Source organism: Telopea speciosissima, chromosome 3 (assembly GCF_018873765.1).
Source record: "Telopea speciosissima isolate NSW1024214 ecotype Mountain lineage chromosome 3, Tspe_v1, whole genome shotgun sequence".
NCBI classification, from domain to species: Eukaryota; Viridiplantae; Streptophyta; class Magnoliopsida; order Proteales; family Proteaceae; genus Telopea; species Telopea speciosissima.
In genome coordinates this window covers 23,580,450-23,607,596 of record NC_057918.1, presented here as the reverse complement: position 1 = coordinate 23,607,596, position 27,147 = coordinate 23,580,450, and the positions used below count along the sequence as shown (strand labels likewise).

The 27,147-nt window shown below is 38.1% G+C and overlaps 4 protein-coding genes across 7 annotated transcripts; 1 reads left to right on the top strand and 3 right to left on the bottom strand.

Annotated features, from left to right (window-relative positions):
* Positions 1-1,639: 1,639 nt before the first annotated feature.
* On the bottom strand, positions 1,640-6,922 carry LOC122654656. Of its 2 annotated transcripts, none has more exons than XM_043848857.1 (6): positions 6,770-6,922; positions 6,274-6,549; positions 6,006-6,179; positions 5,808-5,914; positions 3,492-3,832; positions 1,640-2,249 (listed from the first exon to the last, which is right to left on the bottom strand). In XM_043848857.1, the coding sequence occupies exons 1-6, from the start codon at positions 6,920-6,922 to the stop codon at positions 1,663-1,665; spliced, it is 1,638 nt and encodes a 545-aa protein (XP_043704792.1). In that variant the 3' UTR covers positions 1,640-1,662. The 2 variants fall into 2 exon arrangements, with proteins under 2 accessions (XP_043704792.1, XP_043704793.1); XM_043848858.1 differs by having other exon boundaries at positions 6,274-6,546.
* Positions 6,923-12,642: 5,720 nt separating this feature from the next.
* LOC122654657 (aspartyl protease family protein At5g10770) lies at positions 12,643-14,941 on the top strand. Of its 3 annotated transcripts, none has more exons than XM_043848859.1 (2): positions 12,643-12,920; positions 13,401-14,941. In XM_043848859.1, the coding sequence occupies exons 1-2, from the start codon at positions 12,761-12,763 to the stop codon at positions 14,675-14,677; spliced, it is 1,437 nt and encodes a 478-aa protein (XP_043704794.1). In that variant the 5' UTR covers positions 12,643-12,760; the 3' UTR covers positions 14,678-14,941. The 3 variants fall into 3 exon arrangements, with proteins under 3 accessions (XP_043704794.1, XP_043704795.1, XP_043704796.1); XM_043848860.1 differs by having other exon boundaries at positions 12,645-12,920; positions 13,410-14,941; XM_043848861.1 differs by lacking the exon at positions 12,643-12,920 and adding an exon at positions 12,951-12,999 and having other exon boundaries at positions 13,410-14,941.
* Positions 14,942-16,268: 1,327 nt separating this feature from the next.
* Positions 16,269-20,374, bottom strand: LOC122654659 (probable folate-biopterin transporter 2). The gene is made up of 5 exons (XM_043848862.1): positions 19,796-20,374; positions 17,714-17,973; positions 17,536-17,631; positions 17,280-17,450; positions 16,269-17,190 (listed from the first exon to the last, which is right to left on the bottom strand). The coding sequence occupies exons 1-5, from the start codon at positions 20,178-20,180 to the stop codon at positions 16,603-16,605; spliced, it is 1,500 nt and encodes a 499-aa protein (XP_043704797.1). The 5' UTR covers positions 20,181-20,374; the 3' UTR covers positions 16,269-16,602.
* A 3,818-nt stretch (positions 20,375-24,192) lies between these two features.
* Positions 24,193-24,896, bottom strand: LOC122654995 (myb-related protein 308-like). The gene is made up of 3 exons (XM_043849248.1): positions 24,676-24,896; positions 24,440-24,569; positions 24,193-24,328 (listed from the first exon to the last, which is right to left on the bottom strand). The coding sequence occupies exons 1-3, from the start codon at positions 24,806-24,808 to the stop codon at positions 24,193-24,195; spliced, it is 399 nt and encodes a 132-aa protein (XP_043705183.1). The 5' UTR covers positions 24,809-24,896.
* Between the last annotated feature and the right edge of the window lie 2,251 nt (positions 24,897-27,147).

Genomic DNA, 27,147 nt, shown 5'->3' with positions numbered 1-27,147 from the left:
ATGGGATCGAGTTTTGTCGTTTCGATCTAGTCAGAATCGGCCAAAATCACCTGAACCTTATAAAAATCATGTAAAACACCCGATTTGAATTTCCCGGCCTCTTAACAAAATAGAGGCTTCACTTGATTGGGCAGTTGGAGCTATTGTTGAGGACACTCTTAGGCTTTCCAGTTATTTTTCTTGTAATTACTTCATTCATTTTTCTTGTGACTCTGATCTTGGCTTCTAGCGCATCTAGGTTTTCTGTTTCTTGTGTTTGGTTACTTCAACCACCCCCTTTCCTTGTAAATGTTGCTTTTAGCCAGAGTTTCTCCTATGCTGCCTTTGTGAATGGCACAAAAATCTTTCTCGAATAAATAAATACATAAGCATGTCATTTTATAATTCCAAATGACACTAGCTAAGTTTGGTCTGATAGATCCGGTCGATTTTGGTTTGATGAGAATAACTCAGTCAGTTAGGTGACTTTTGAATTATTTTTAAGCTTGGCCGTTGGATCGTAATATTTCACATGTTGCTCCCATAGGCCGTGATAGCACGATGGCCGCTACCACCTTGATTGTAGAGGATCTGAATCCAAATCAAAAACCTCATCAATAATAATGGCGTCAGAGATCTGCTGCCCCATAACAAAAGCAGCCTGGAAAAAACACAATTGATTCAATCCAAAACCTCTCGAAATCTATATTGATTAACAACAACTTAATAATGATTTTTGACACCACATATTCAGCATTATCTATCTTAGGAATAAGAGAGAGCAAGGTACAGTTAATTCCAAACGTGAAACGACAACCTAATATTCATGAAGAAATGATGGTCAAGAATCAAGATCAACATCTGTGGATGGTTCAACTTCAATTTCTTCTTCATAAGGGTATAAAAAATGCCCTTCTACCTCGGATCTTTAACACCAATATTTAACACAATTTGACACATCCAAAACAAGTAATTCAGAGGCATGATTTGAGGATCAGAATTGTATCAGATGAATCGAATCGAAAATGGCAGGCACCAAATCCTGATTTCTGGCAATGTTGGGAACCCTCTTTTGAATCAACTGGTTTCAGGTTTGTTCTTTATTGGTTTTTTTAGCCATTATTTCCCTCTTTTAGGCAGACAAGCAATGCAACTTACCTCAAGTACCAAGATCCGCAAGTTTACTAAAAAGAAAACTAAAAAATATCAGACTTTTGAGAAAATTTTGCGGTCTTTCCAATTCCAATTTTTGGTGTTTCAACCATTCTGGCTGATTACGACCAGATCGAAATCGTAATTAACAGACCGAACCCACATCGCCAACTTTGCTCTCTTGAACTTTGTTCAGAGGTCATTCACTTGACTACTTAGAGTTACAAAGAGAATACTAATTTTAATTTTTTTGATGAAGAGAATACTACTTTATTATACAAGGAAATGTTGCATATCCAGCCCGCATTGAATTACAGCACCCGGTGCTCAGTCCCTTGTATGGGACTAAATGAATCTCCGAATCCTAAAACTTCAATGAACCTGAAAATGCATCACCATCAAAGGCTAAAAAAAAGATCTTTCATTACATTATGTACATGGCCTGGGAATTGAGGGTTTTGTTGGGGATAGGGTGGGGAGAGCAGGATTAATCTTGGGGTTTTTGTTGGGGTAGGGTGGGGAGAGCAGGGCTTATCTAGCTCGATTCTCACCATCTTCTGAGATGTTGAACAAGAAATGTGGCAGAGATGCAATGCGCGGGAGATTAAGCAGCAAATCCCCAACTGAGTCTTTCCTTGACATAGCTGGAGTTTGCTTATAGCCGGACAATTCATGAGATTCCCCATCAACCACTGGAAGATCAGCCATGGCCTTAATCTCTTGTTTTGAGTCGGGGATGGAGTTGGGTACATCATTCTTGCTCTCATCAGTCGCATCAAGGCCACCTTCGCTGCTAAGCTGCAAGTTTTGAACTGTAGCAGGATCCTTCTGTAGAAGACAACAAAGGGAATTGACTCGAGACATTAGGGACTTCTCATCAGAGGCTGAAGTAAGTTGAGAATCACTAAGCAAGTACTGGGCAATCTCCTCCAGCATGTCCTTGCCCTGTAAACCTTCACCAGAGAAAAGAGGATTGCCAGAGTTCATCTGCTCTGATATACAATGTCCGATGTGGCTCACAAGATCACTCATAGACATGGAAGAACGAAGTCCAGGAACTTTCAATTGGTCCCACTGGTTAAGCCCTTTCGATTCCTCAGTTTCACTGCTTCCAGTTTCTTCAATAGCCCGGATATCCATTATCACATAAGAAAGATAAATCAGGCTCAGTAAGGTTTACACGAGAATTCATTTCTACCAACCAACAAATACAAATAAAAATACAATTAATAAGAATAATACGTGCAACTGGGCAAATGTTCACCAACACCCCCCCTTCCGAATTTGGGGTAATTCATTTGCACAACCAAAAATGGAGCAAATTCAAGTCTCATTGCACCATATTATAGTCAGTAAACTCAGTAGAAAACCTAGATGTGTTAATGTCATGAACAGTGAGAGAGAAAAAGCAATCCATTTGAACATGATAAATGCCACAACTTCAAAGCGATTTTGACAATATAACTTACCATGGTCACGTATGACAGATATAAACACAGCCAGAGAAATGCTAATGAAGACAAGTGGCTTCAACCAATGAAGATATTCCATAATTCTAGACCTTTGAGATCTTTCAACCTAGGCCAGTACCCTGCTCCAATTATGTTGATTTTATTGGTAGTTCATGCAATGAGTTTTTTAAGATATTTAAAAATTTGGAAAATGACACCAGTTGGGCTTCGAATTAAAATATCTGCACTAATCAAGAGTTGTATAAACAAGCTATGCTAATCACCGAAATCACATGGTGAAAATGACATGTGATAATTAGTTCACAAAAGACTAGCGTAACCAAACAGATCAAATCATGTCACTGGAGAAGTTATATTTCATCCCAAAACAAAGATAAAGTAGATGGTTCAGTATAAAATTATTTCTTCTAACTTATAGCTAAATCCAACAAACAACTGGTCATTTTTTAACTCTATGAACCTATGACATCTTGGATTCATCAATGAATGAATCAACAACAATAATTCCCCCCCCCCTTCTCTTTTGGTGTTCTAGTAAAGTTATTTGCTAATGGATTCTTTTTAATGAATACAATGCATTGCTCCAAATAAAAGCATACTTTAATTGCATATTTGATAATATACTTAGTGCAGGAGGTGAACTTGTTCTCTTTTACAAGATAAAAATATAATGGCCACAGGCCATGTATCAAAATTCTTCCATATGGACCATAAAATTCTTTGAGAAAGTTCCAGATTGTCTGAGCCTCCAAGATTTTTTTATTTCTAAGAAAATCAGTCCTGTTCATCCAAAAGCTAGAAAAACAACTATTTTTAACTCATCATAACTTTGTAAAGAATTTCTATCATCCACATTTGTAAGAATACATGGCAGATCACAACAAATACCTGAGCTAGGAGAAGGAACTTCAAGAGGCACACGACCTGGTGATGAAGGTCTTCCGACAGGATCCAGTAGTTCACCTTTTGAGGTAGATGACTGGGTAGCAGATGGCGATGCCTCATCCCGGAACCCAGGGAAGGGGGCTACATATTCACTATTCAGTGGATCGAAAACTTGGCATTTGGATTCATCTGGGTCCTCAAAAACAGAACCTCTGGGTTCAAAGTATGGAGAATCTAACACTATTTCTGGCTGTTGGCTCAGCATGTTCAGACGAAGATCACACTGGATAAGCTTTTCAAAATGCTTGCTCAATAAACCTTGTGGGCACTGCAGAAAATGTCGTCTGCAGACATAAGAACACAGTCAATATTTCATGTTCAACAATCAACACATGGAACCCACCAAATGCTACATGCATATGTAAGACAGATCGTTTAAGTGTATGATAACTAACTTAACAGCCTCAAGCTGGATTCCCACCTCCATGTGCTCAGATACAATCCCATCTAGGTGTGCAGTTCTCACAGTATACCCCACTTCAATACATACTGAGACCTATGATGACAATGCAAAAATGTATAGTGTAATCCATATTCTCGGTCATCATGCAATAGCTTCCCTGACAAATTTACCAGGTAACTCTTTGGATAAAAAAAAGAGTTTTCATACAAATATAATTGAAGAAAACAGAGGAAAGATCATCTTGTTGAAGAGGAGGCATATGTGAAGAGGCAGATGTCTAATTTAACAAATCAAGGATGAGGAAATGATATATAAATAGAAGGCCAGTGGCAAAAAATTACTGAACCAACAGAAGCATGGAAAAGGAGCAATTTGTTTTAGCTAAAAAGATAATTAAAAAAACTAACCAATGCATGAATGGATGATATGGAAATCAAATGATAGACAGCCAAAGATAGAATCAGTCCCGTCAAGGATCGGCCGATCCTCACAAACACCAATGTATAGAGAATAATTGTCAAGGTGTCTCCCAAGTGCTGCCTAGGTGTCCAAGCGCAATCAAGGGTACAAGGCAACATCAGACCTTATTGGATGCCGGAAAGGCTACCACCTTGGTTACCTGGGTGCTGACTTGGCCTGCCTTGTTGTATGGTCTACTTTTTATTTTTATTTTATATTTATATGAAATTGATTCTAATTCTAACCCTCTTATTGTTTTTCTGATGAATATGCCTATATTATATACTATGCTTTGTTTATTATATGTTGGTTTTCTCATATTAGATTGTTACAAACATAATTATATCATATTGCATTGATGTGGCTTAAACGTAGATTTTTTATGTAGCATATAAGCATAATTATATCATTGTTATACTACATATAATGCATGCCCACCTAAGCAGACTCCTCATCACCTAGGCACCCCTCCACTGTCTTGGGTCTGTAGAAAAACGAGAACCTAAAATGAAACAGGAAATGAATGGAAATCACACAATGCTCACAAGGATTTGCGTGATTCGGCAAGATTGCCTACATCCACAGTAAGATGAGATCTGCTTCACTATCAATGGAGAATAGGGTTACAACCACTCGTCCTCACACCTCTCTCAGATTGATTATGGAGAAAGAATCCCTCACTACAAATATATAGTGAAACCCTATACAGGCAATTTACCGAAAACTCATATAGCCCTATGGCCAACATGGTCACCTTGACAACTACAGCACAGAGTTCCTTCAGGTCTCTCATCTCCCATGGCCTTGAATCGAAATTCACAGTTTGATATCCATCTCACTAACCATTCGCTTTCATGTGTATGCTTATATCTTGGAAATAAAACTTTCACAATGAGCTAAAGCTGAGTTTGGCATAGAACCCCAAAAGGTTTCCAAAAACTCACTACCGATGGTCTTGCATGCGGATATCAACTTCTAGATCTTTCTATCCTCCTTTTCCTTTCCTTTCTATGTACGTTTTCCCATCCACTTTTATTTCTCACTGAACCTAAAACACCTTTTTAATGTTTATGTCTGTTTACTACTGAACTTAATCTTTCTATTTTAGCTAAATTGGGTGAGTAAGTTAAATTTGGCTGCCAGATCAATGCAGCACATCACATTTTCAAAATTAAGAGCAGAAGAACAAATCAACTACCAATAACTGAAGGGGTGACTGAATAACCAGATACAATTCTAAATATGAATACAGCAATATATTACCATGGTAGTTACAACAAAACTTCCATACCCCGCAAAAACATAAGTTTATCATAAAGAACAGTTAAAAATTGAATTCACCTTTAAATGTTGGGATCAAATAGAGAGGAAATAGTAAGCTGTTTCCCTTCTGTTACCTGTTTATGCTAGCCTGTCCACCAGTGAAATCTGAAGTTGCCTGCCATAGGGTGTGCTTCCTAGGCTGCGGATTGGTCTCCTTAAAGAAGAGAGGTTGTCTGGCCAGCTATACCATAAAAGCACATGCTTGTGTCAGACAGAAATAACAACAAATTCAAAAATGCAATACTGTTTCACATACGAAGGCGAAAATTTACCACTATATCCAAGGTCCCAGGTCCGTTATCTGGGCAATTTGCTTTAATAGCCATGATATCTGACCACTGAACTTCTATCTTACTCTTAAGGCCCCCTTCAAGAACCTCCCAAACTAGCTTATGCTTCGCAAAGTAACACTTCGCAACGAGATCACCTTCATATCTTGATATACACTGTCACCCCAAAAATTTCAGTTAATTGCACACTATAGGAAAAACATAGAAAAGTTAAAGCATTTTAAAACCCAATAGATACAACATAATTTACCTCCCAAGTTCCAATTCTTAGAAGCGAAGCAGGAAAATTGGAAGCCTTGAGCTTATCAGTATTTCCAGGAGCAGCAGCACCTTTACCATCCTTCTTTTTCCCTACTTCAAGACTTCCACTGGTTACAGTTGAAGCATTCCCTTGAGAGAGCCTCATTTGAATTAAATCCAAAAATGAGGGGCTCTTCTTCAATCTCAAACCCAATGGACTAGGCTCATCAAGTGGGTTATACTGTGAAGGCGGGATCGGAAATACGCCACTTCCAGAGTTCCACTGCTGCAGTAAACAAACATAAAAATTAAACAAACTCAACTTAATAAAAAAAACCATCCACGGAAAAATCGGGAGCCCAAATCAGAAATGAACACTAAAATAAACCCATAAACACCAAAACCCTGAACTTGTTCTACTGAAATAGACAGGAACTACATCCATAAATCAATCGAAAACTCATAACAGAAAATACAGAAAATTAAAATCAGAATAAAATTGAGACCTGCTGAGGAGGAAGGGAGAGCTTGGCTCGCTTGTTGAGAGAGCCGTGCTCTTCATCTAACGGGTCTTCGATCTCCAACTTCACCGGAAACTTATTCCGACACTGCGACTCGGATTCCGGTAGGAGATCACCCGAATTCATCAACTGAACCATCAAATTTCGAACCAAAACCCGGAAACACTAAAACGAAGCAGAGAAGCAACACCAGATCAAAATGAAACCTTCAATACACAGTTCTCCTAATTCCAAGAGCGAAGAAACCCTACTTCTGCGGATCCCAAAACGAATTCCTCGGCTCTGCGACGAATTTTCCCGCCGTTTGAACGAGTATCGGACAGACTGAAAACCCTAGCAAAATTCTTTCTTTCGCACGCGAAAGATCAGGAATCCTAACGGACGCCACGGTGGACTTTGACGGCAAACGTGACTGTAAAGGACTCGTGTGTAATTTAAAAACGAAGTCTTATAATTACGAAGATAACCTCTACTTCAAATATTAAAAATAAAGTTTAGATAGTTATTTTCGTCATTTCATATCTGGAAATTTAAATTTTTTTAATTACAGTAGAGAGATGGAAGGTGACGGAAGTATATGTCGGCGTAACGTTATTAAGGTCGGCGCCACGTGCGTAATGACACGTGTAAATCAGTGGATATGTGTTGGGCCCAGTTCGTGAACCTTCCTCGAGGGTGTTCCTCGCTTGTCTGCGGGCTCTTTATTGTGATTGGTTAAGGGGACACATGTGTCATAATAAAGACATGGACACGTAGACATTGGAAGTTTGAAGTGGATGTGAATATACATTTTTGGATAAAGTCGGTCGGGAATGCTTTTGGAAACTGATAGAATAGATCGAGGGTCATAGTCAAAGCCTATGAACTTTTCCAAACGAACGTTGGATTAGAATCTTTTGTCAGAGATGATTGGACGTCTGGATTGAAGTATATTTTCGTAAAATTTTAACCTAGAGGATGATGAAATTTGCCACCCACCTAGCCTAAAAAAGTAATATATTCCCTTACATTTGGTTATATATCGGTAATTCAGATTCGTATTACTAAGTGAAAGAGATACTCAACATTGAATTCATTTTTCTAATAATTTAGAATATCTTAAGAGAATTTACTTACAATGATTGGATAAAATTCCAAGTTTGGAGGCAGTTTTGTAAATTATTTACAAACTTATTTAAATATTATCATATTTTACATAATTATATTTAAATTTTTTTATATCCAATCAATAGTCGAGAATCTTCATACTAGTTTTTTTTTTTTGGGTAGAATCATACTAGTTGTTTTAACGGGTTAGGGTTTGCAATTGCTGTATTTTTTACAGCCGAAAATCCCTTATACAATATTATTAAATGTAATTTTTTCTATCACTCAGGGGTTTATAGAAGAGAAATTACATTAACAAAATGAAGAGGTTTTTACCCAGAATCCACTTACTCATTCACCTCAAACCCAAAAAAAAAAAAAAAAACTCTTATAAATAATTAAATATTATTTGTATTTTTGACATATGCATTTTTTCCAAATTAATTTTGATTTGATTTGATTGGAAAATGAAATACACATTGTTAGTATTACATACCCTTTCACATTTTTTCTCATCCCTGATTCTTTTTTATACTCTCTCCTTTGTGACCTTGTAGGCCCTATGAATCGTGAGGCACTTTGTCCCTTGTGCCCATTAGCTTAGTGTAGGAGATACCAATACATGCGGACAGCGTGTATAACTCTATCCCCCTATTTATTTATTTTGGATAGAAAAATTGATCATTCGTTAGTCGTTGGTTGAATGCTAGTTTTGTATCCAATCAACATGGTATGAATCTCAACAAACTTACGCTATTACCCTATGGTAACATCACTCTAACAATACTCAGTTTTCCTCCCTGACCATGTGGCCGGGACCTCCTTTATACACACTATGTGACACCTCCTCTCATACATCCATTGGTTTGCATCCATTGGTTTGACGTGGGAGATACCATTACATGCGAGTGGTGTGTAGATCCACTGCCTTACTTTTGTACTTAACAAGCTAGTACCTACAAAGTTGAAAGCTAATGAAAATTTTATTTGAGGTAGCAGTAATATGGGTGACTTCCCAAGAAGTCCTTGTGTTGCATACTTCTTGAAGTAGCTTGTTTACAATCACACAAGTGGAATCTGCTTTTTTACATGTATGCTCCAATATCAAATGATACCAAATACAGCAAAAATAAGGAACAGAAATCACAAGGTAAAATGGTGATATTTAGAAAAGGAAAGACCTGTTACAACCAACTGATCAGATCCTTACCAATAAAAGAATATATTGATTACCAAATTAAGCATAAGTATTTCACTTACTAATGATAAGATAAAATTCAAGTCAGAGCAAGATCATTTATTCAAAATTTTCACATGTATAGAGTATAGACTCATTTAATACACATATATTACACATGAATTTATGGAGCATATATAGGTTTGACTAATTAATCTATCCTGTATTAATTTGTAATTTGTATAAGGAACTTGGACTTGGCATCATCAGTGTTCTGTGGTAGAATTTTTTTCCCCAGCACATTTCAAGCCATTATAGCATCCTCAGTATACTGTGGTTGTAGCTAAAATGCTCATTAGGCATGATTTATAATGTCTGATTAAGACACTCCATTTTAAGCACAAAAAGTAAAGACCTCATAATTATGTCACTCTGGTATGTAATAACATCTTTCCCGTCAAGCCAATAGGCACATGAGAGGAGGGTACCTCACCATTCATATACAGGAAGACCCATATGGTCAAAGAGGAGAGAGAGAGAGAGAGAGAGAGATTTTTCCCATATAACATATACTATCTTATGCCCTTCTTTGACTCGAGGTATCTTGTATATGAGAAAGAGATTGTTGTCTAGGCCTATAGAGCATGCATGCACATGCTGGCCAATGGGAGCGTACACGCAAGCACCACCGTAGGTGGAATTTTTGCCTTTCCATGGGGGTAGCACGGTACTTGTATGCATTTCTGTGTCTAGTTGCAGGAGCCACACGGGCCATGTGACTAGGTAGCATTCTTTTTGCCCTCGTATATTATTGGGAGTGTATGAACGACACCTCTACCAGTGTATTTAGAACTTGATACCTTCTTTTAATTAACGATCATCTTTTGCAAGTAAAAATCATGTAAAATGAAAATTTGCAAGGATTCCAAATTTTTTGTACTGATAACACCAACTAATTTTAATGTTACATGACTTTTACCTAGAAACAAACATAACCTGAAGGATCTTTACCAAAAAAAACATAACCTGAAGGATCCATGTTCAATGTAAAATGCCAACTTTAGGCATAAAATAGTGAATCTCACTGTAAAACTTTAGGGGGAAAAAACTCTAGCACACCCTCACCTAGAAGTAGATTAGCATAGGACCTGGATCCTTTGTGGCACAGCAGGGCGTCCAACGCACATTGGACCGTCAAGAGCACTTGGGCATGCAGCCCAACACATGGGCGCTGGATGGGGTGGTGTGCTCGGGTGCTTTTGGCCATCCGATGTGCACCAGACATCTTGCTGTGTCGTAGAAGAGCCCCATCCATTATTAGCATATCCATTTTTTCCCACGTGGGCGGATGAAATGGAAATTCTGATTGTTAGATGTTTTGAAAATGATGTGGATTGGACACATGTCAAAAATTTAGTCGAAGTCATTTGATATTAAGGCTATGTTTGGTATGTATTCTTAGAATGCATTCTAGGTCATTTTTTTTGTCGTCCAAGAATGTGAAATCAACCTACAATGCATTTCAAACACACCTAAATGTATCATCTCATATGTAGACATACATTCCCGTGTATGTCCATACACCTAACTGTAGTCCCTTGGTAGTTCTTGATATTTTAATCAAATTGGGCTGAAACTTAAAAGGTGAATTGAAAAGCTTGAGATTCACCTATATGCAAAATTTCAACTCCATCTAAACTACGATATGAGATAGAACATTTTTTCTACTTCTAAGGTTCATATCCCACTCCCAAAAACTTTAGGCAAAAGCCTTCACCAGTGAAGTGCAAAGAATTCCCTCACTACTGGTGATGTGACCATACGATAGAACTCTTGACCGAGTACAACTCTCACCCCTATTATTTGGAGTGCAAACTACCCTTCCCCTTGGGCATCCAATGGTACCAATGCCCATAATGAAGGAATATTTTAAGTTCCTCATCCCATTTTACATTCAAAAAGAGCAAACAGAAAATGATTGAATGCCACCATTAAGTGGGATAGTGTATAATTGGAATACCGTACTATGACCTAACCTAAGGTGTATTTTGGAAACTTTACTAGCTTGGTCAAAGCCACAACTAGTTCCTTTATTTTTGTGTGTGTGTGTGTGTCTGCCACGCCTTGCTTTTGGACCCATTGTGGATGATAAACAAAGTAGATAGCTAAGAAAACATATAGGGGTAAGAACCACATAGGACATGCATCAAGTAGTCCCTTCACCATTTAAGGTTTGGATTTCTTTAGAAACCTAGCTAAGCTTTGAATGCATTGACCCTATTAGGGATCTTTCAAAAATAGTGAAAGTTGATGGTTATTTTAAGGATTGCATCTAAAGAAAGAAAGAAAATATTTTTCCTTCTTAAGTCGTCTTGAGTCTTGATTTGGTTGGTTATTTTGATGATAACCATCATCTTATAATAATTGCAAGGTAGAAGGTTTCCTACACTGTCTGAGTGCAATTTCTGACAAATGAGAAAACCCTTTTTAGAATTTGACAATAGGGGAAGGGGCATTTATGATATATCATTCATACACATGAACAGTGATACACGAGGGAATATGTAATTTCATTTTTGAGCTAGTGTCATGCACAACTTTTTCCCTAATTGCAATTATATATTTTGGGTACATTTTTCTATTCAAAGGATGATACTTTGGAAGTTTTACTTATCTAAGCGATTTTCTTCAATGTCATCTGGTGGAGTGCTTAGGAAGAAAGTGAGTTTTCCATTTCAATGCTAAAGCAGAATACTAAAGTGTTTTTAACTGAAAAAGGAATGAAAGATTATAGTTGAATCAATGGTAGTTGCAGAGTAAGACTGGGGAGTTAATCAGTATTATCTCATAGTAAAGTGGTTTTTCATTCCCTCTCTCTCTCTTGTAAGGTGGGGAGTAGAGGGAAGGGAATATTTAGATTTAGTTAATCAATATTGTCTTTAATCCTCAGTAATATTGTCTATTAAAGGCTCCGTTTGTTTCGATGTAAACATTTACCTGGAAAATAGAAAAATTCATGAAGCTACCCTGGACTTTTTAACCCTTTATGTACTCTCAATTGAACCCGAAAATTATTTCTCTGTTCCAAGGTTTAAAACCTCAGAATTGGATATGGGACTGGTCTCCATTGATTTCGATTCCAATCAGGTCAAAATCATTCAGAATCCACAGTAAAAGAACGTACCTAATTCACGAGGCTCCCGCCACTGTAGGGTCTAAGAACGGTCATAATGTACGCAGCCTTACCCCTGCTTTCGCGGAGAGGATGTCACCAGAATTGGGAAGAAGTAACAAAAGAGATATTTTAGATAATCCAAGCTTGCAGTTTTCCATAAAAACTGACCTACAGTAATATATAATAAACTAATTCTCTCTCTCATGTTGTAAGGTTTAACAGTTGATCCCGTGAAGGGCCATGGATTCTTTATCTTTGGAGGCTTACTAGAATCCATCTTCTTGTTTAGGTCATCCAAAGATGAGAGCCGACTTAGTTGAGTAATCTGTGCACGTGAAACACCAATAATTCTCATGCACAAGTGGGTCCAAAGGCCAGCCCTTCTCATTTTGTTCTCATGCCAAACTCCAACATCCAAGAATCTCCCCATTCCCCTCCCCTGCTCTCCTTTTATCTCTTTTTCTTTGTTCTTCCATTCTTTTCCTCTGCAACCCATTTCTCATCTTTCAGTTATACTTTTCTTCTCTACCACTCAAAAATGTCAGAAGCAATGTCTCTTCTGCCACTGTTTCTCTTTCTCTTACTTCTCAGTGGTGACAATGGGATTCAGTGCTTTCAAGAGAAGAAAGCTTTCAATTTGCAGAAGTTTCAATGGAGAGAACAGGGTCATCTCTCTACATGTCAGCCACAGATATCAAGTGAGTTTGAACAAACAGAAAACAATGTATATAACCCACCACTTTCTTCTGGAACTGATAATGGGAATTAGTTTCTCAGGTTTCTCTTCTCTTGCTTTTCTTCACTCACCACTTTGGCTCTGTGCTTTCCAATTTCCAGGTTGTTTGGATGGAAATTAACTGTTTGCATGAAGAAGATGCTTACAAAGTTATAAGCCTATTAAGATTGAGTGTTGTCAAAGCAATAAAATCTATGCCTTAACTTGAACATCGGTTCAAAAGATCGAGTACTGGTTTCATACCAATTTTTTTCTTTCAAGTTATGTTTTCCTTTTTTTTTCTTAGTTTTGGAAAAGAAACAGTAGAATACACAATCTTTTTCCACAAATGCCTCTTCATCTGTCTTCTTCTTGAATTCTTTCACCTTCTTCACATAGAGTTTCTAATATGGTTGCAGTGCCATCTCCAAAGCATAGAATCAGTAATCATAGTCTGTTTCTGGATTTTTAGGAACAGAGAAGGCTGCATCTGTATTGGAAATGAAGCACAAAGATTACTGCTCTGGACTGATCAAGGACTGGGACAAAGAGCTTCAGAAGCACTTAATTGCCGACGATATTAGGGTGCGGTCATTGCAATTGCAAATCAAAAAAGCGCTTTCTGGCGAGATTGAAGACCTGTCTGAAACCCAAATTCCTGTTACTTCAGGCATAAAAATTCAGACGCTTAACTACATTGTTACAGTCGAATTGGGTGGTAAGAATATGACTGTGATAGTGGACACAGGAAGTGATCTGACATGGGTCCAGTGTGAACCCTGTAATTCATGTTACAACCAACAAGATCCACTCTTCAAGCCAATGGCCTCCCCATCATACCAACCAGTTCTCTGCAATTCTTCCACTTGCCAGTCCCTAGAATTTGCAACTGGAAATTCAGGAGTTTGTGGGACTAGTCAACCAACCTGCAACTACTATGTGAGTTATGGAGACGGATCCTATACTCGTGGTGAATTAGGTCGCGAACACCTTAATCTTGGTACCACTGCCGTTCAAAATTTTCTCTTTGGTTGTGGCAGGAACAACAAAGGTCTCTTTGGGGGAGCTGCCGGTCTAATGGGCCTAGGCCGCAGCGAGCTTTCATTAGTTTCTCAAACATATAGCCAATTTGGAGGAGTTTTCTCCTACTGTTTACCTTCACTAGAAGATGATGCATCTGGATCACTTATTCTAGGTGAGGATTCTTCTGTTTACAAGAATTCCACTCCCATCTCTTACACTAAAATGGTTCCAAATCCACAGCTTTCTACCTTTTATCTACTCAACCTTACGGATATTAGCATTGGTGGGGTAGCTTTACAAGCTCCAGGGTTTGCTAAAGCCGGAATTCTGATAGACTCTGGAACTGTAATCACTAGACTTCCTCCATCAGTTTACAGGGCTCTGAAAGCTGAGTTCCTGAAACAATTTTCTGGATTCCCTTCAGCTCCTGGTTTTTCCATTCTGGATACATGCTTTAACCTCACAGGGTACCAAGAAGTGAACATTCCTACAGTGAAGATGCATTATGAGGGTGATATTAAGATAAATGTGGATGTCCATGGCATCTTTTATTTTGTTAAAACAGATACTTCTCAGGTCTGTTTGGCTCTGGCTAGTCTATCTTATGAAGACGAGATTGGGATCATTGGGAATTATCAGCAGACGAACCTGAGGGTTGTTTATGATACTAAGGAATCAAGGATAGGATTTGCAGAAGAGACTTGCAGTTTTATTTAAGATTGAACTTTAAGGAATGAAGATATATAATTGTGAAATTTAATAGGTGAAAATTGGCATCAATGTTTAAATCTATATAAGTTTTTATGGGGCTGGCAGCCAGAAAAATATTCTGAGCTGCAGCTTTTTTTTTTCAAGATTAATTTTTAATTAGGTAAGATAATGTATGAAGGGAAGGAGGTATAGCTCTATGTATGCACTTGTTGACTTTTGTAATGATTTGATACCATGATACTTCTTTTATGAAAAGAGGAAGAGTTTGGATTTTACTTGTGTGTCTCATTCCTTTATTTTTTCCTCCTTTTCCTGTTTAGAGAGTTATCCTAAAAGCTGATGCTTGGAACCAGCCCATATGGGACCGTTAGGATGTGGTGCTATAAAAAACCCAAATCAATTCGTGGATGGAGCTACCACAGAGAGCTCAGCTCCCTGCGGAACCAATTAAATATCTAACATAAGCAGATAAGAGTTATCTTAGTCAAATCATGGGTTGTTGAGGAGGTTTTTTTTCCTGCTAAGAGTTTCTTATGGTAGCTCCCATAGGGAGATCCCTCCAACCCCCACCCCCCCTCTCCTTAAGCTGGGACTCATCAACCATGGTTTGTTGAACTTGGGGTTGACTCATTAAGGTTTTTTTGTTTTTTTTCTTCCAGATTCTGCTGGCTGAACATGACTCAAATCATAGCTTGCCTAGGCTCAATTTAACAGTCCAGAAAACCCACAATTTTTTTTTTCAGCTGAGCCAGCTTCAACATATTAGTTTTGCTTGAGAGTCATACTCAGATGATCAGATCAGAGTTGGACTCAGAACAGAAGCCACAAAATTAAGCTTAGGCTAAGTTTGCTCTACCTGTTGAAGGCCTGCCTAAGATAAGTTCTTCTTTATCATGTCACCCAGGCATGTCATTTGGGATGGATAACTTAAAGCCTAGCTACAGTGAGCAAATGTGAATCCTAGCGCACCATGTTGGCTAAGTTCATGCTCTACCCATTCTAAAAGGCTGCCTTTCTGAGTTCTGGTTTCTAGAACAAAGTCATTTCCTTACCTTTCAAACACTTCAGTGCCAACACATACAAAACCTTTTTGAGCTTTGTTAGATGCCTCCAAAGGAACTAAACTTTTTCTGAGCAAATTGAACATTGTCTAGAAATGAACAAATACATCAAAGCATCTCTTTCAACCTTTGAACTGGTCTCCCCTCCGCTCATCCCTCGCCCCCCAACCACCTGGGTAAATTTTTTTTTTGAGCGTACATCTTCCACTTATAATGGTGAAGACGGGACCCTATTCCAAGTACCACAATGCTTGCTGACTTTACCAAGTAACTCAGGTGGAATCTTCAGCCTCTGTAATATGGGAAGCTTATTTCAATTCTTCTGCTATTTCCTATAGGAAATTTGTTAGTTTACTAGGTGCCAAGGTATTACATCTTCATGAACTTTGGATAATATACAAGGCATAAAACAAAAATATACTACAGATACCAAACTAAATACATGGAGTTCTGTATCCTTCCCCCACTCCCCACCCCTGCTTCTTTTGATACATGAAAGGAGAAGAGGAATATTATCCACTAAACTACAAAAATATGAGAGCATTCTGATCATGATTGAGACAAAAGATACTAAAGTACTCGGTTGAAAACAATCAATGAAATTTGGAAGAAAAATAAAATAAAATAAGCATGGAAATATACGAGGATACATGACATAATCATACACTGGGTCACTTCCAAGAGTAATTCTTGATCCAGAATTACTGTTTGAGACAAAATATGGCCAATCTTTCTGCATAGGACAGCCAAAAGATTAGAACATTTTGAGCAACACCACAACCGATCAGGTCAATATGGTTGGCCATTCACCTGGCAATAGTAATTCTTGTCTGAAATTCACGTAGAGAATGTCTTCCAGCCAAGCTCTAATCAGGTGTTGTTAACAAGAGAGACCAGTTCGATGTTCTCAGTTTCAAGAGTTTCTGCTCCTTTTGTGTTCAACATTTCATTTGGGAGGATCGATGATGTGGTATCACTGCTAGGAACCAAAAATAGCAGACCCAATGGCAAAATTCTCATTATATTGCGGATCAAGATGGCCAACCAGAGATTGTCAAATTGTATCCGGGTAACCTTCAAGATATGGAGTAGAAGGCCCCCTCCCCAAGAGGACGTGAATATGCCGATGTTATCAATAGACATCAATAAGGCAAAGAATGTGCCTTCTATGCCAGAGGGACAAAGCTTCGAACTAAGTACAAGAAGAGGCATCCATTTTAGACGCCCAGTCATTTGAGAAACTCCTTCATCAATCACGACAAAGAAATAATCAGGTAGCCCAAATTTCAGGTTTAACCGCAACACCAACATCAAATCTAGCATCCCTGATAAACCATAAATCAACTGTGTCCATAAAAGCAAAGCACGGAATGGGTAGTCCTTCAAAATGTTTTGGTAGAGTAACACCCCAAAGAGTGACCCTACTGAACCAATGGAGAATATGAAACCAACGTTCTCCTGAACCAAGCACAAAAAGCATAATTGTAATAGGATATAACTATGAATGCCTTGTCCATAGTCGGCCAAACTAAAGACCAATAAGATACCTGAGAGAAAGATGGACCCGCTGTTTTATCTGTATACCAGTAAAACATTCCTTCTTGGATATTCAAGCTCACTGCCAGTGACAAGTACATATATGCACATGGCCTCCAAACTTCTGGGCATTTAAGTGTTTTCCACATGGCCTTAGTGGCATCTAGCAACTTCTGGAATACCTGACTCAAGAATAAATCTTAAGAATACAATGAGCAGAAAAGGGAGCAGGACTCCTAGCAATATCTCAAAGAGAGGTGGAATTACCAGTCTGTAGGCAAAGTTGGGCATATGGGGTTCATTAAGAACCATTCCAACCAAAAAGACAAGTGCAGAAGGTATACTAAGCAAGCCAAACACACCCTATCAAGAAAGAAAGAGTTTAGAAAGCTGCAACCAACACACGGTTTTAGGTAATGACCACAAGAACTGAAAAGAAGCTCACCTTAGGGCCAATTAGATGAACAAGAAAACCACTGATAGAGAACCCTATTAGTGCGCCAATGGAAGAACTCAGTCCGCACAAGCTTTGCATGTCAGCAGCAAGCGAATGATGTTTTATACTATTTTGAGCAACACAAGCATCAATTGTAACATCTGCTATGGCTACAGCAGCGCTCCCCGCCGTAAGAGACAACAAAGCAAACACAACATGTAACTTTTTATGGAATGCTAGCAAAAGCATGGAGATGATACCCAGAGCACCTGAAATTTATAGAGAAATAATTCAGGTCAGAGAACTGCATCAGTCAAATGCCACAATAGTTAGTGCAAGAGAAGTCAATTATGCTTTCTTGCCAAATGGAAGTCCTGATTTTGCAAAGAATACCAAATCCCAACTGAAGTTGTTGAATCAAAAGTTCAGAGCAACTTCTAATGGAAAGACAGTCCCAAAAAAAAAAAATGGTCTCAAGGACTCTGAAGCATTTTTTCAACAATGCACGTAGGGAGCATAACTGTTACAGTTCACACTGTCAAATGAATCACAAACTACTAGGGGAAATAATATTATTAGGATCCCCAAAACAAACATTATGTGCTGAGTATATGGAAAGCTGCTATTCAGGCCATCATGGAGTTCTATGGCATCAATAGTAATTAATGACTTGGCCTAAATACTAATTCACACCATTTTAATTTAATAAACAATTAAAAGGTGTTTTCTGTATGCTATAAAATATGTTCATCTGCTTTCTAATAGTTTCAAATGTCAACTAGTTAACCTATTAGAATGTTCTCAACATTTGATAGAATACAAACATGAAGGCCCTTAAGGGATGTGAAAGGTTGGTTGCAGTAGGCAGGTTAGCATTCTAGCATTCTCTTACATCTAGATAGTGTTACAGAATGTTTACTCACCCATAAAAGCTCATGCCAAAATTGTATTCAGATGTATACTAGAAACACCAAAGGTTAGCCTGTTTCCTTTTTAACTTCTTTCACTGGCTTGTCTTTATTAATACCTTCTGATGTAGATGGGGCAGATTCTTAGATACACACAGATATACTTCAAATTTGTTCAGCTTTCAGAGATAAAAGAACCTACACCCCGAGACAGAAGCAAGAGATTACTAAACAAGGACATGCATATAACCAAAACCCATGCATTGCAAGTAAGCTGACTAAGATATCATTTAACGAATATCAATGTTGTCTCAAGCTTCCTGAGGACCTTATCCTGAAATAATTGAAACATTTTGAAGGGGGCACAACTCTAGTAAATTCACAGCCACATATTAAGCAATTTTATTTTATCACTGGAGCACAGATAACACGATCATTCAAACGCCACTCATGAAGCAAACAGAAAGCCATAATTCACCAGAATTATAAGTTGATATCCTCTCAAATCATTGGTTTCAGGTAAATTATCCCTTACTAAGCAGAATCAAGCAGTTCAACCTCTCCCACCGGGGTCCTCATTTGCTGTTTCCTAGACTCTTTTATGATCCTTCTGCAGGAGGTACCAGTATGACAACTTGAAAATTGGGAGCACTTCCAGTAAGATTTTAAGCAATTCAACCCCTAAAACCTTTCCTCAACTAGTCCATTTCCAAGTATTTAAATCTATTTCACATTACTATTACTTCCTACAACTTATATTGCATAAAGCCATAAACTCAAAATGAACATCCCCAAAGAAAAACAGCAAAAAAAAAAAATAATCCTAGCAGCTTAACTTAACTGTAGAAACATAAAACAAGAATCTTATTCTAACCCAAGCACCTTCAAATCTTAAGTCCACCATCAAGATCGAGTTATTGACAGCAGGAAAACTACCGCATGAGTAATAACAAGGAAGTACAGGATAATTTCTTGAGAAGATAGAATTATAATTGACCCAAACACCTACTGTAATGACTGAAACAAAACGCATCAAATAAGCCATGGATGCAGAATGACTATTTAATTCAGGTTCCAGTTTGACAACGAAATCAATTAATTAGTCTTGGGTGAATAGCCAACTAATTTAAAGAGTACATAACAGAAACTTAAACAAAATGTTCATGTGTATTAATCACTATACCAGAAAAAATGAAGTAGGGCCTTCTGCGATATCCAGCAACAGGGAGCACATCAGTGAGTAGACCATATACAGGCTTGATCAACCAAGGAATAAGAGTAATTCCAGAGTACACCTGAGCTTCAGATGGCTGAACCTTCTGAACATCCTTCCAGTAATACTCTGTGCCAACCCGACCCAGACCTCCTCCCAACCCCTGACTGATTCCATAAACAATAACTACACCCAAAACAAAACTCCAATGCATTTCCTCAGCAAGCATCCTGAACCAATAGAGAGGTGCCCATATGAAATCCCAAAACCCATGCTTGGGTTTACTCTGCTCCACTGATCCATCGCTAAGGGGAAGACTCTCTTCTTCCATCCTCATTTCCGAGACAAATTTCATAAAAAACACCAGCAACCCAGATCAAATATCAGAGTTGTGCGAAATATGTATATAGAATTTGAGCTAAGCTGCTCAGAAGAATGGAAATTCCTGACCCAGATGCTCTTTCAGACTTAAAATACCTTAAACCCATGTCAGAAAAAGTCCAATAACCCACAAGATTCAGATTTCTTAAATGGGTATTAAGAGTTTCATTGTAAAAGTAAAAATTTCATCCAAAAAACTCATCCTTTTCCGAGAAATACCAACTGTAAAGATGGAGAAGGGGAGGGACAAGGCAGGGGAGCAGAGAGAAAAAATAGATTTGACCAACCAAACCCTACTTTTCTACATTGTCTGCTTCTTCCTTTTTTGATAAAAAAAAAATAGATTTCTACATTGTTTGCCGCTCTGCCCATCTGATGATCTTTTGATGATCTTAAGGCAGTGGTAGGGTCAGGTATGAACTTGAAGTTAGCAACAAGCCATTCTGCAGTTCATTTGTTAACACGTGGCGCGACCCAATTGGACCATGCAAATTGGGAGCTGCCCTCCATTGCTTCTGTAGCTGTGGCTTGTGTGGGTGTGGCAGAGACTTGTTAATGCAAAAACGTGACTTTGTTCCCTTCCTTGTAATATTAAAATTATACTCACATATTGTAACCGACAAGTTTCTCTTCATCTGATGATCCATCACTTTCTTTCCAAAACTTTACCCTTTAATAAGAAATTTTCACTCCTAATAATCTCATTGAAAGTGTTTATTATTAGGATATATGTATAGGGCAGTTATCCTGTTACATTTAAGTAGAATGGACGGCTGGATCTGACCATGTGGAGAGATCTAAACCGGTAAACCCTTGATTATATGGCTACGATTGATCCACCATTATTTTGCCACCTAAACCATTTTTGTCCTTTCCTTTAATCAATAAAATAGTTTCACCAATAAAAAATAAAAATCCTTTCCTTTTATCCATGGGTGATGCCACCATTTCTGGTATTCCTAATCATCAATTGTTTTTCCAACGTTTTGACTTTTCTGGTATGCTGTCTTATAATAAAAAGAAAAGGAAAATGTTCTCAACCAGACACATGTAAGGGTGTCCATGAGTAATCAAGTACCGAATCTGGACTCAGATCGAATTTAATATTCTGGAGTTGAAAATATCTTTATAATTCAGTTCGGATTGGATTCGGATCTACCCATCTATCTGGATCCGAATCCGTATCGAATATCGATCTTAAAAATTAACATAAAATTCTAATTTTTTTTTTATTTTTGTTTTTGATGAATAATATTTTGTTAGGTTTAAAAGACTCTAATTGACAATTACGTGGTTAACTTAATCCTTCAATTAAAATATTCTATTAATATTTATTTTATTTAAATAAATCATATATTTTGATTTCAAACTTTTGCTTTGCTTTGTCTCGTGAATATTATAACCGAACGAGAACCGAATGGATTAACCAAATTTAAATTGGATATAATAACTGGATGTACTAACTAGATAAGAACCGAATATAAGAACCGGATTGTAACCAGATCCAAACCAAACCGTTCAAGAACGGATAGAGTTTTCAATTCTAGAACTGTTCAAGGACTTGGTCCGGATCGGGATACCACTGCCACTGCTTGGAACCGAACCGGATCCGAACCGAATACCCGGTTCCGTACCCAATTGACACCCTTAGACACATGGGAGTGGGCAAAATGACCACTTCGCCCCCTAAATGACCAAAATGATGCACCTGTCCCACCCCATGTGTTTGGGCGCAGCCTGTGCCCCGTGCACTCCCGGACAGAGAACGTCGCCCCTAAAAATTTTTATTTATTTTTAAAGAGAGAAAAATAAATTAAAAGGAAAAATGTTTAGGGGCACAGGATGCACCAAGACACATGGGGGTGGGTGAAATGACCTATCCGCCCCCTGAATAATTGAAATGACACATTCATCCCGCCCTATATGTATGGGCGTAGCCTGCGCCCCTATGCACTCCCGGGCAGAAAACATCCCTCCAAAGTAAAAATTCTCTAGAGGGGCATAGAATATACCAGTGGCTAAAAGATACTTTTTTCATATTTTAATTATGGGAGAAAGAATGCTATCTAGGCGTGTGCGGTGTGTTGTCCCTACGCCTAGACACAAGAGTGGGCAAAATTATCGTCAAACCGCCATGGAAAGGAGGAATTTTTCGAGGGTGGTAGTCATTTTGCCTGCCACTGTGTTTGGGCGCAAGGGTAGCATACCACACACCCTAGGCAACGTTATCTTTCCTTTTAGTTATCTATTTAAGCGTCCTCTTAGGTATCACTATGCCTAATGAAGCGTACCACTACCGAATGCCCTTATCGAGGAGAGGGTTGCGTCCACCCCCACTATAGAGGGATCAATTTCCTGGAAATCAGGTTCCTGCCACCTGAAGGGATTGATTGATGCTAGCCAAAAAGGAAACGAATGCCCGCCACCGAGAGAGAGAGATGCACCGTAGGGATTGATTGACGAAAAATCAGAGGGTTTTTGGACAAACAGAGTGAAGAGGGTGAACGAGTTGGCTTGGTAGGAGAGGTCATAGCAGGTCTAGACATGGAAAGATAGATTTCAACCAGCAAAAGACCTTGGAAGCAAAGCTACCTGGACAACCGAATCAATATGAATGGCAAAGAGGTTCTACGAAGAAAGCTCTGGCCTATGACCACCCTGCAGTCGAGTTGGTCTATGAACACCCTCATAGTTTTCTTTGCTTGTTTCAAAACAAATCCTTGTATTTCTTTTTCTGAAAACCCCCCAATCAGCTCTGGCTCGTCGCTACTAATGGGCTCTCGGTTGATTTTCCTTCCTTTAGCTACTAAGATGTTTCAGTTCCGTAAGTTAACTTTTCGTCAATTAATAATATATGGTCCATGTGATATAAGTTTTCATTTCTATCTCAGTCAAATTCTATCCTAAAATAAGTAAAGAAAGATGTTGAAACTCTTATTTAAGGTTTTATAGCATTACGAAAATACCATTTGATGGAACTAAATGTAAATTACAAAATGACGTCTGCTGTAATTTTAGCGACCTCCGATACTTTTTTTTTGTTTTGGTAAAAACCTCCTATACTTATGTTAAGCTGAAATTGTAACAATGAGATGCTTACTTGGACGGCTGGACCTCACTTACAAGGATTTACCAATATATTGTTTTGTGACAAACAATGGTTATACTTCACTAGCCATAGTGACATCTAGATTTTTCCCATCTAATGTGATGGAAAATTGAGTGAGGGAAGATATGGCTTATCAACGCACTAGCTTAAGATGTTAGTTTTAATTTTATGTTGCATGTATAATTGTTACTCCCTCCTACCAATCCATAAGTTTTCTTTAACTTTTAAATTTGAGGGCAGAGTCCTCAAATACCTTTTAAGAACAAATGGATCATACATGCCCACTTTAGATATTGCCATGTGAAGAATGATGTGGCTATTTTGACCGTTGGATACAATAGTCATCTTATAGATTATTCAAGTGCCAATTTTTAGAAAACTAATTCAATCAAATACTCTATCATGTACTGGCGTGCATACATATGACTAGTATCATTTATTTTTCCATAGCCCAGGATTTTAGAAGTTCTGTTTACCATGTGACAAATTTTGATAAATTATAATGGGTAGTTTATAATTACCACCCCAAAATCTTTATTATCTACTATTACCCTCCCAAAAACTTTCAAATAACTGTTACCCCCCTCTATTGCATGCTAATAATAAACTGACCCCACCGTTACATTTTCGTAACGGAAAGGATTAGTTGTGACAATTTGCCGTTGTCACGAATTTTTTAAGACCAAAATACCCTTTTGGGGTGGTAATTGTAAAAAAAATAAAAATAAAAAAAACCCATCACCGTCCCTTCTCCTCCTCCTTCTCCTTCTTCTTCTTCTTCTTCCTCCTCTTCCTCCTCTGCAACCCCAACCCCAAAATGTGGCTGCCATCAAACCAAAATCAAAAACCTTGGACCGATAGAAAATTCAGGTTTTTTTCAGGCCCATTTGAAAAACCCAATTAAATTCTCACCCACTATAAGTGGCGTCTGGAGTACCCTGATGTGGGTATTCCAATAGTTCTTGATTTCATTGTCCGTTCTTCCGGGTAATCTACCAGCAATTAGAGACCATCTAAATATTTGAAAAAAGTCCCAAATGAGATCATACTGGAAGTGCTTTCAGATTCTCAATTAAATGTGTAATCGAAAAGAATGGATGAGAAGGAAAGAGAAGGGGGCTTACTTGTTTCCAAGTAAACTATGGAGTTTGATGATGAGCTCGTCTTCTTCTTCAGTAAAATTGCCTCTTTTGAGATCAGGCCTCAGGTAATTTATCCATCTTAATCTGCAACTCTTTCCACAACGCAGCAAACCTGAAATACACACATAAATGGAGAGAAAGAGAGTTAGAGAAGAAGTAACGACATGGGTTTTCTCTAGCTTGGCTGATTTGGGTTAGGTTAATCCTAAATGGGTTACCTGCGGCTCTGGGGAGAGATCTCCAGCAGCCCTCGCCATGAGCTCTGTTGTAGTTGATGAGGCGCTGATCTTCTTCTTTGGTCCATGCACCTTTGTTGGTGTGGGCTTTCTCACAGCAAGGAGAACGACCCATCTGTCTATCTCTCTTCTATGTGTTCTGCTGCTGCTTCTTTTATGTGTTTTGTGCCCTTTTAATTAGAGAGAGAGAGGATTTATGGAAAGGAGTACTGGAACAAAGGAACGAGAGGATTTATATGACGAAGAAACTCTTGAGTACCAATTGAGTCGAACCCTTTCGTGGGCATTTGACCGACTTAGTGAGGAAGACGAGTAGTTACAAGATAGGATCAGAAAAGAGATGCTCAATGCTGAATGGGATTTGGTAGGTAGGTCTACTTTTTCATGAGAGTTAAAAGAAATTAAACGAAATCTCATCATTTAAACGATAGGGAGAGGGAGAGAGATTTCTCTTTCCATAATTTTGTTATTTGATTTCTGTAAAGGTTGTTCTAGAAAGAATTTGATCCAGTGAAACTGGTTTTATGCAGAGGAGGAAGAAGAAGAAGAAGGAGGAGAAGGCACGGTGATGGGTTTTTTTTTTTTTTTTTTTTTTTTTACAATTACCACCCCAAAACCCCAAAAAGGTATTTTGGTCTTAAAAAATCCGTGACAATGGCACACTGTCACGACTAACCCTCTCCGTTACAGAAATGTAACGGTGGGGGTCAGTTAGTTATTAGTATGCCATAGAGAGGGATAACAGTTGTTTGAAAGTTTTTGGGAGGATAATAGTAGATAGTAAAGATTTTGAGGTGGTAATTATAAAAAACCCAATTATAATTTGACATGTGAGTAAGTAACTTAAGGTTTTCTACTTATTCCATCTAATTTGCCACATGATAATACTTAACATTAAAAGTGGGCGGCTAGGAATCAGACTCCCCTTATTTATTTTAATTTTTAGTTTGGAAGTGAAGTTCTAATAAGTCAAACCATCATTATTTTAACTTTATTCTTTAATAAGGGAGTGGAGTTCAGTCAACACATGACGCACTGGAGTGCGTTTCGTCATGTCTTAAAAATTGGCACGTGGGTGAACCGTCCTCTATTGGTGGAGGGAAACTTAATCCTATTATAAATGTTTGTAAAATTGGTGGAGGGAAACTTAATCCTATTATAAATGTTTGTAAATTGTTTTGAGAAGTCTAAACAAGTGAATAAGAACTCAACAAATTCTAAAAAAATCTAGGGAAATCATATAATTAAGATACGGAACTAAATTTAATAGTTGGCCTATCATGGGATCGTGCACCATTCAATTCAATCACATGACCAAAACGTAAGCAATAAAAAAACTTCTATGTCTAGGGCATTATGGAATATTATCTTCTACATATTTTTTTTTTTGTTTATTTTCTATGTTTATGGCAGTAATTTTTCTCGGATATGGAGAAATGATTTATCATTTAACTTATGGATAGATGAGAATCTTTGGATAATTCAAATGTTAAATTTGGTGATATCTCTTTTGGGAGAATGTTTTCTGAGTTGGAGCACAACCTACGTCCAGGCACATGGACAGCCTATGCAAGGGGACATGGTGATCATTGCACCCACCCCTATGTGCCTGGGCGTAGGCTGTACTACGGCACAGAAAACAACGACCCATTTTTTTATTATCAATTTACTGATCATACAGCAATAAGTTTCTCATATAGAGCATGTAGAAAGCTTTGAATATGTGAACCAATGAGATAAAAGACCCCACACGCCACAACTGATCAAATTCCAAGCTAAAAGCAAGCACCACAAGTGATTAAGAAGTAACAATAACTTTCAAAAGTTACAAGAATGCCTTTTGTTGTAATGAAATACAATGGCTTTCTAGGCACTCCCCCACTTGTCAGTTGAAACCTTAATCAATAATCAATAGACATGGTATCATCTATCACACGGACCAACTTATGGTTATTGATGTGACAATTCATGATTAATATGAAATTTCACAATATCTCTCTCGTTCAAGGAATTTACATGCTTTATCTGCTCCTTTAAATTTTACTCTTGCACTTCAAGGTGAAGTTCTTGTCATTAGAATAATCGTTGCCAAAGCAGCCACTCTGGGAATAACGCCCCTTGTTGTAGAATCTGACTGCTGAGAGACAATTCTCTACCTTTAGGGTTCTCTTATGGACCCTCCCCTTGAAGCAGTTGTAATTCTGGATGATGTAATGCTCTTATGTAATTCTTTTACTGTTGTTTCATTTTCTTTTATTCTACGGGATCTGAATACTGTTGCAGATAACCTAGCCAGGAGGGCCCTGTCTAGCGTGTGTATGACAAATTGGCCCATTTCCACTCCTTGGCTTCAAGACATGTTTGGGGTTCAAGGGCCCTCACATGATTATCAATAAAGCTTCATGTTGCCAAGAAAAATTAGCATCACAATAAAATGCAACATGAAACCTTGCT

What these genes read in the sequence shown, in the direction of transcription:
- LOC122654656 (XM_043848857.1), bottom strand. Translation starts at nt 6,922, where the DNA reads ATGGTTCAGTTGATGAATTCGGGTGATCTCCTACCGGAATCCGAGTCG. An exon ending in TCTCCCTTCCTCCTCAGCAG is followed by an intron (nt 6,550 to 6,769) that starts GTCTCAATTTTA and finishes TGTTTACTGCAG; the next exon opens with CAGTGGAACTCTGGAAGTGG. An exon ending in GGACAGGCTAGCATAAACAG is followed by an intron (nt 3,833 to 5,807) that starts GTAACAGAAGGG and finishes TTATGTCTGCAG; the next exon opens with ACGACATTTTCTGCAGTGCC.
- LOC122654657 (XM_043848859.1), top strand. Translation starts at nt 12,761, where the DNA reads ATGTCAGAAGCAATGTCTCTTCTGCCACTGTTTCTCTTTCTCTTACTT. An exon ending in ATGTCAGCCACAGATATCAA is followed by an intron (nt 12,921 to 13,400) that starts GTGAGTTTGAAC and finishes AGTCTGTTTCTG; the next exon opens with GATTTTTAGGAACAGAGAAG.
- LOC122654659 (XM_043848862.1), bottom strand. Translation starts at nt 20,180, where the DNA reads ATGAAATTTGTCTCGGAAATGAGGATGGAAGAAGAGAGTCTTCCCCTT. An exon ending in TTCATCTAATTGGCCCTAAG is followed by an intron (nt 17,632 to 17,713) that starts GTGAGCTTCTTT and finishes CTTTCTTGATAG; the next exon opens with GGTGTGTTTGGCTTGCTTAG. An exon ending in CCAACTTTGCCTACAGACTG is followed by an intron (nt 17,451 to 17,535) that starts GTAATTCCACCT and finishes TTCTTGAGTCAG; the next exon opens with GTATTCCAGAAGTTGCTAGA.
- LOC122654995 (XM_043849248.1), bottom strand. Translation starts at nt 24,808, where the DNA reads ATGGGTCGTTCTCCTTGCTGTGAGAAAGCCCACACCAACAAAGGTGCA. An exon ending in ATCTCTCCCCAGAGCCGCAG is followed by an intron (nt 24,570 to 24,675) that starts GTAACCCATTTA and finishes TGTGTATTTCAG; the next exon opens with GTTTGCTGCGTTGTGGAAAG. An exon ending in CATAGTTTACTTGGAAACAA is followed by an intron (nt 24,329 to 24,439) that starts GTAAGCCCCCTT and finishes TCAAATATTTAG; the next exon opens with ATGGTCTCTAATTGCTGGTA.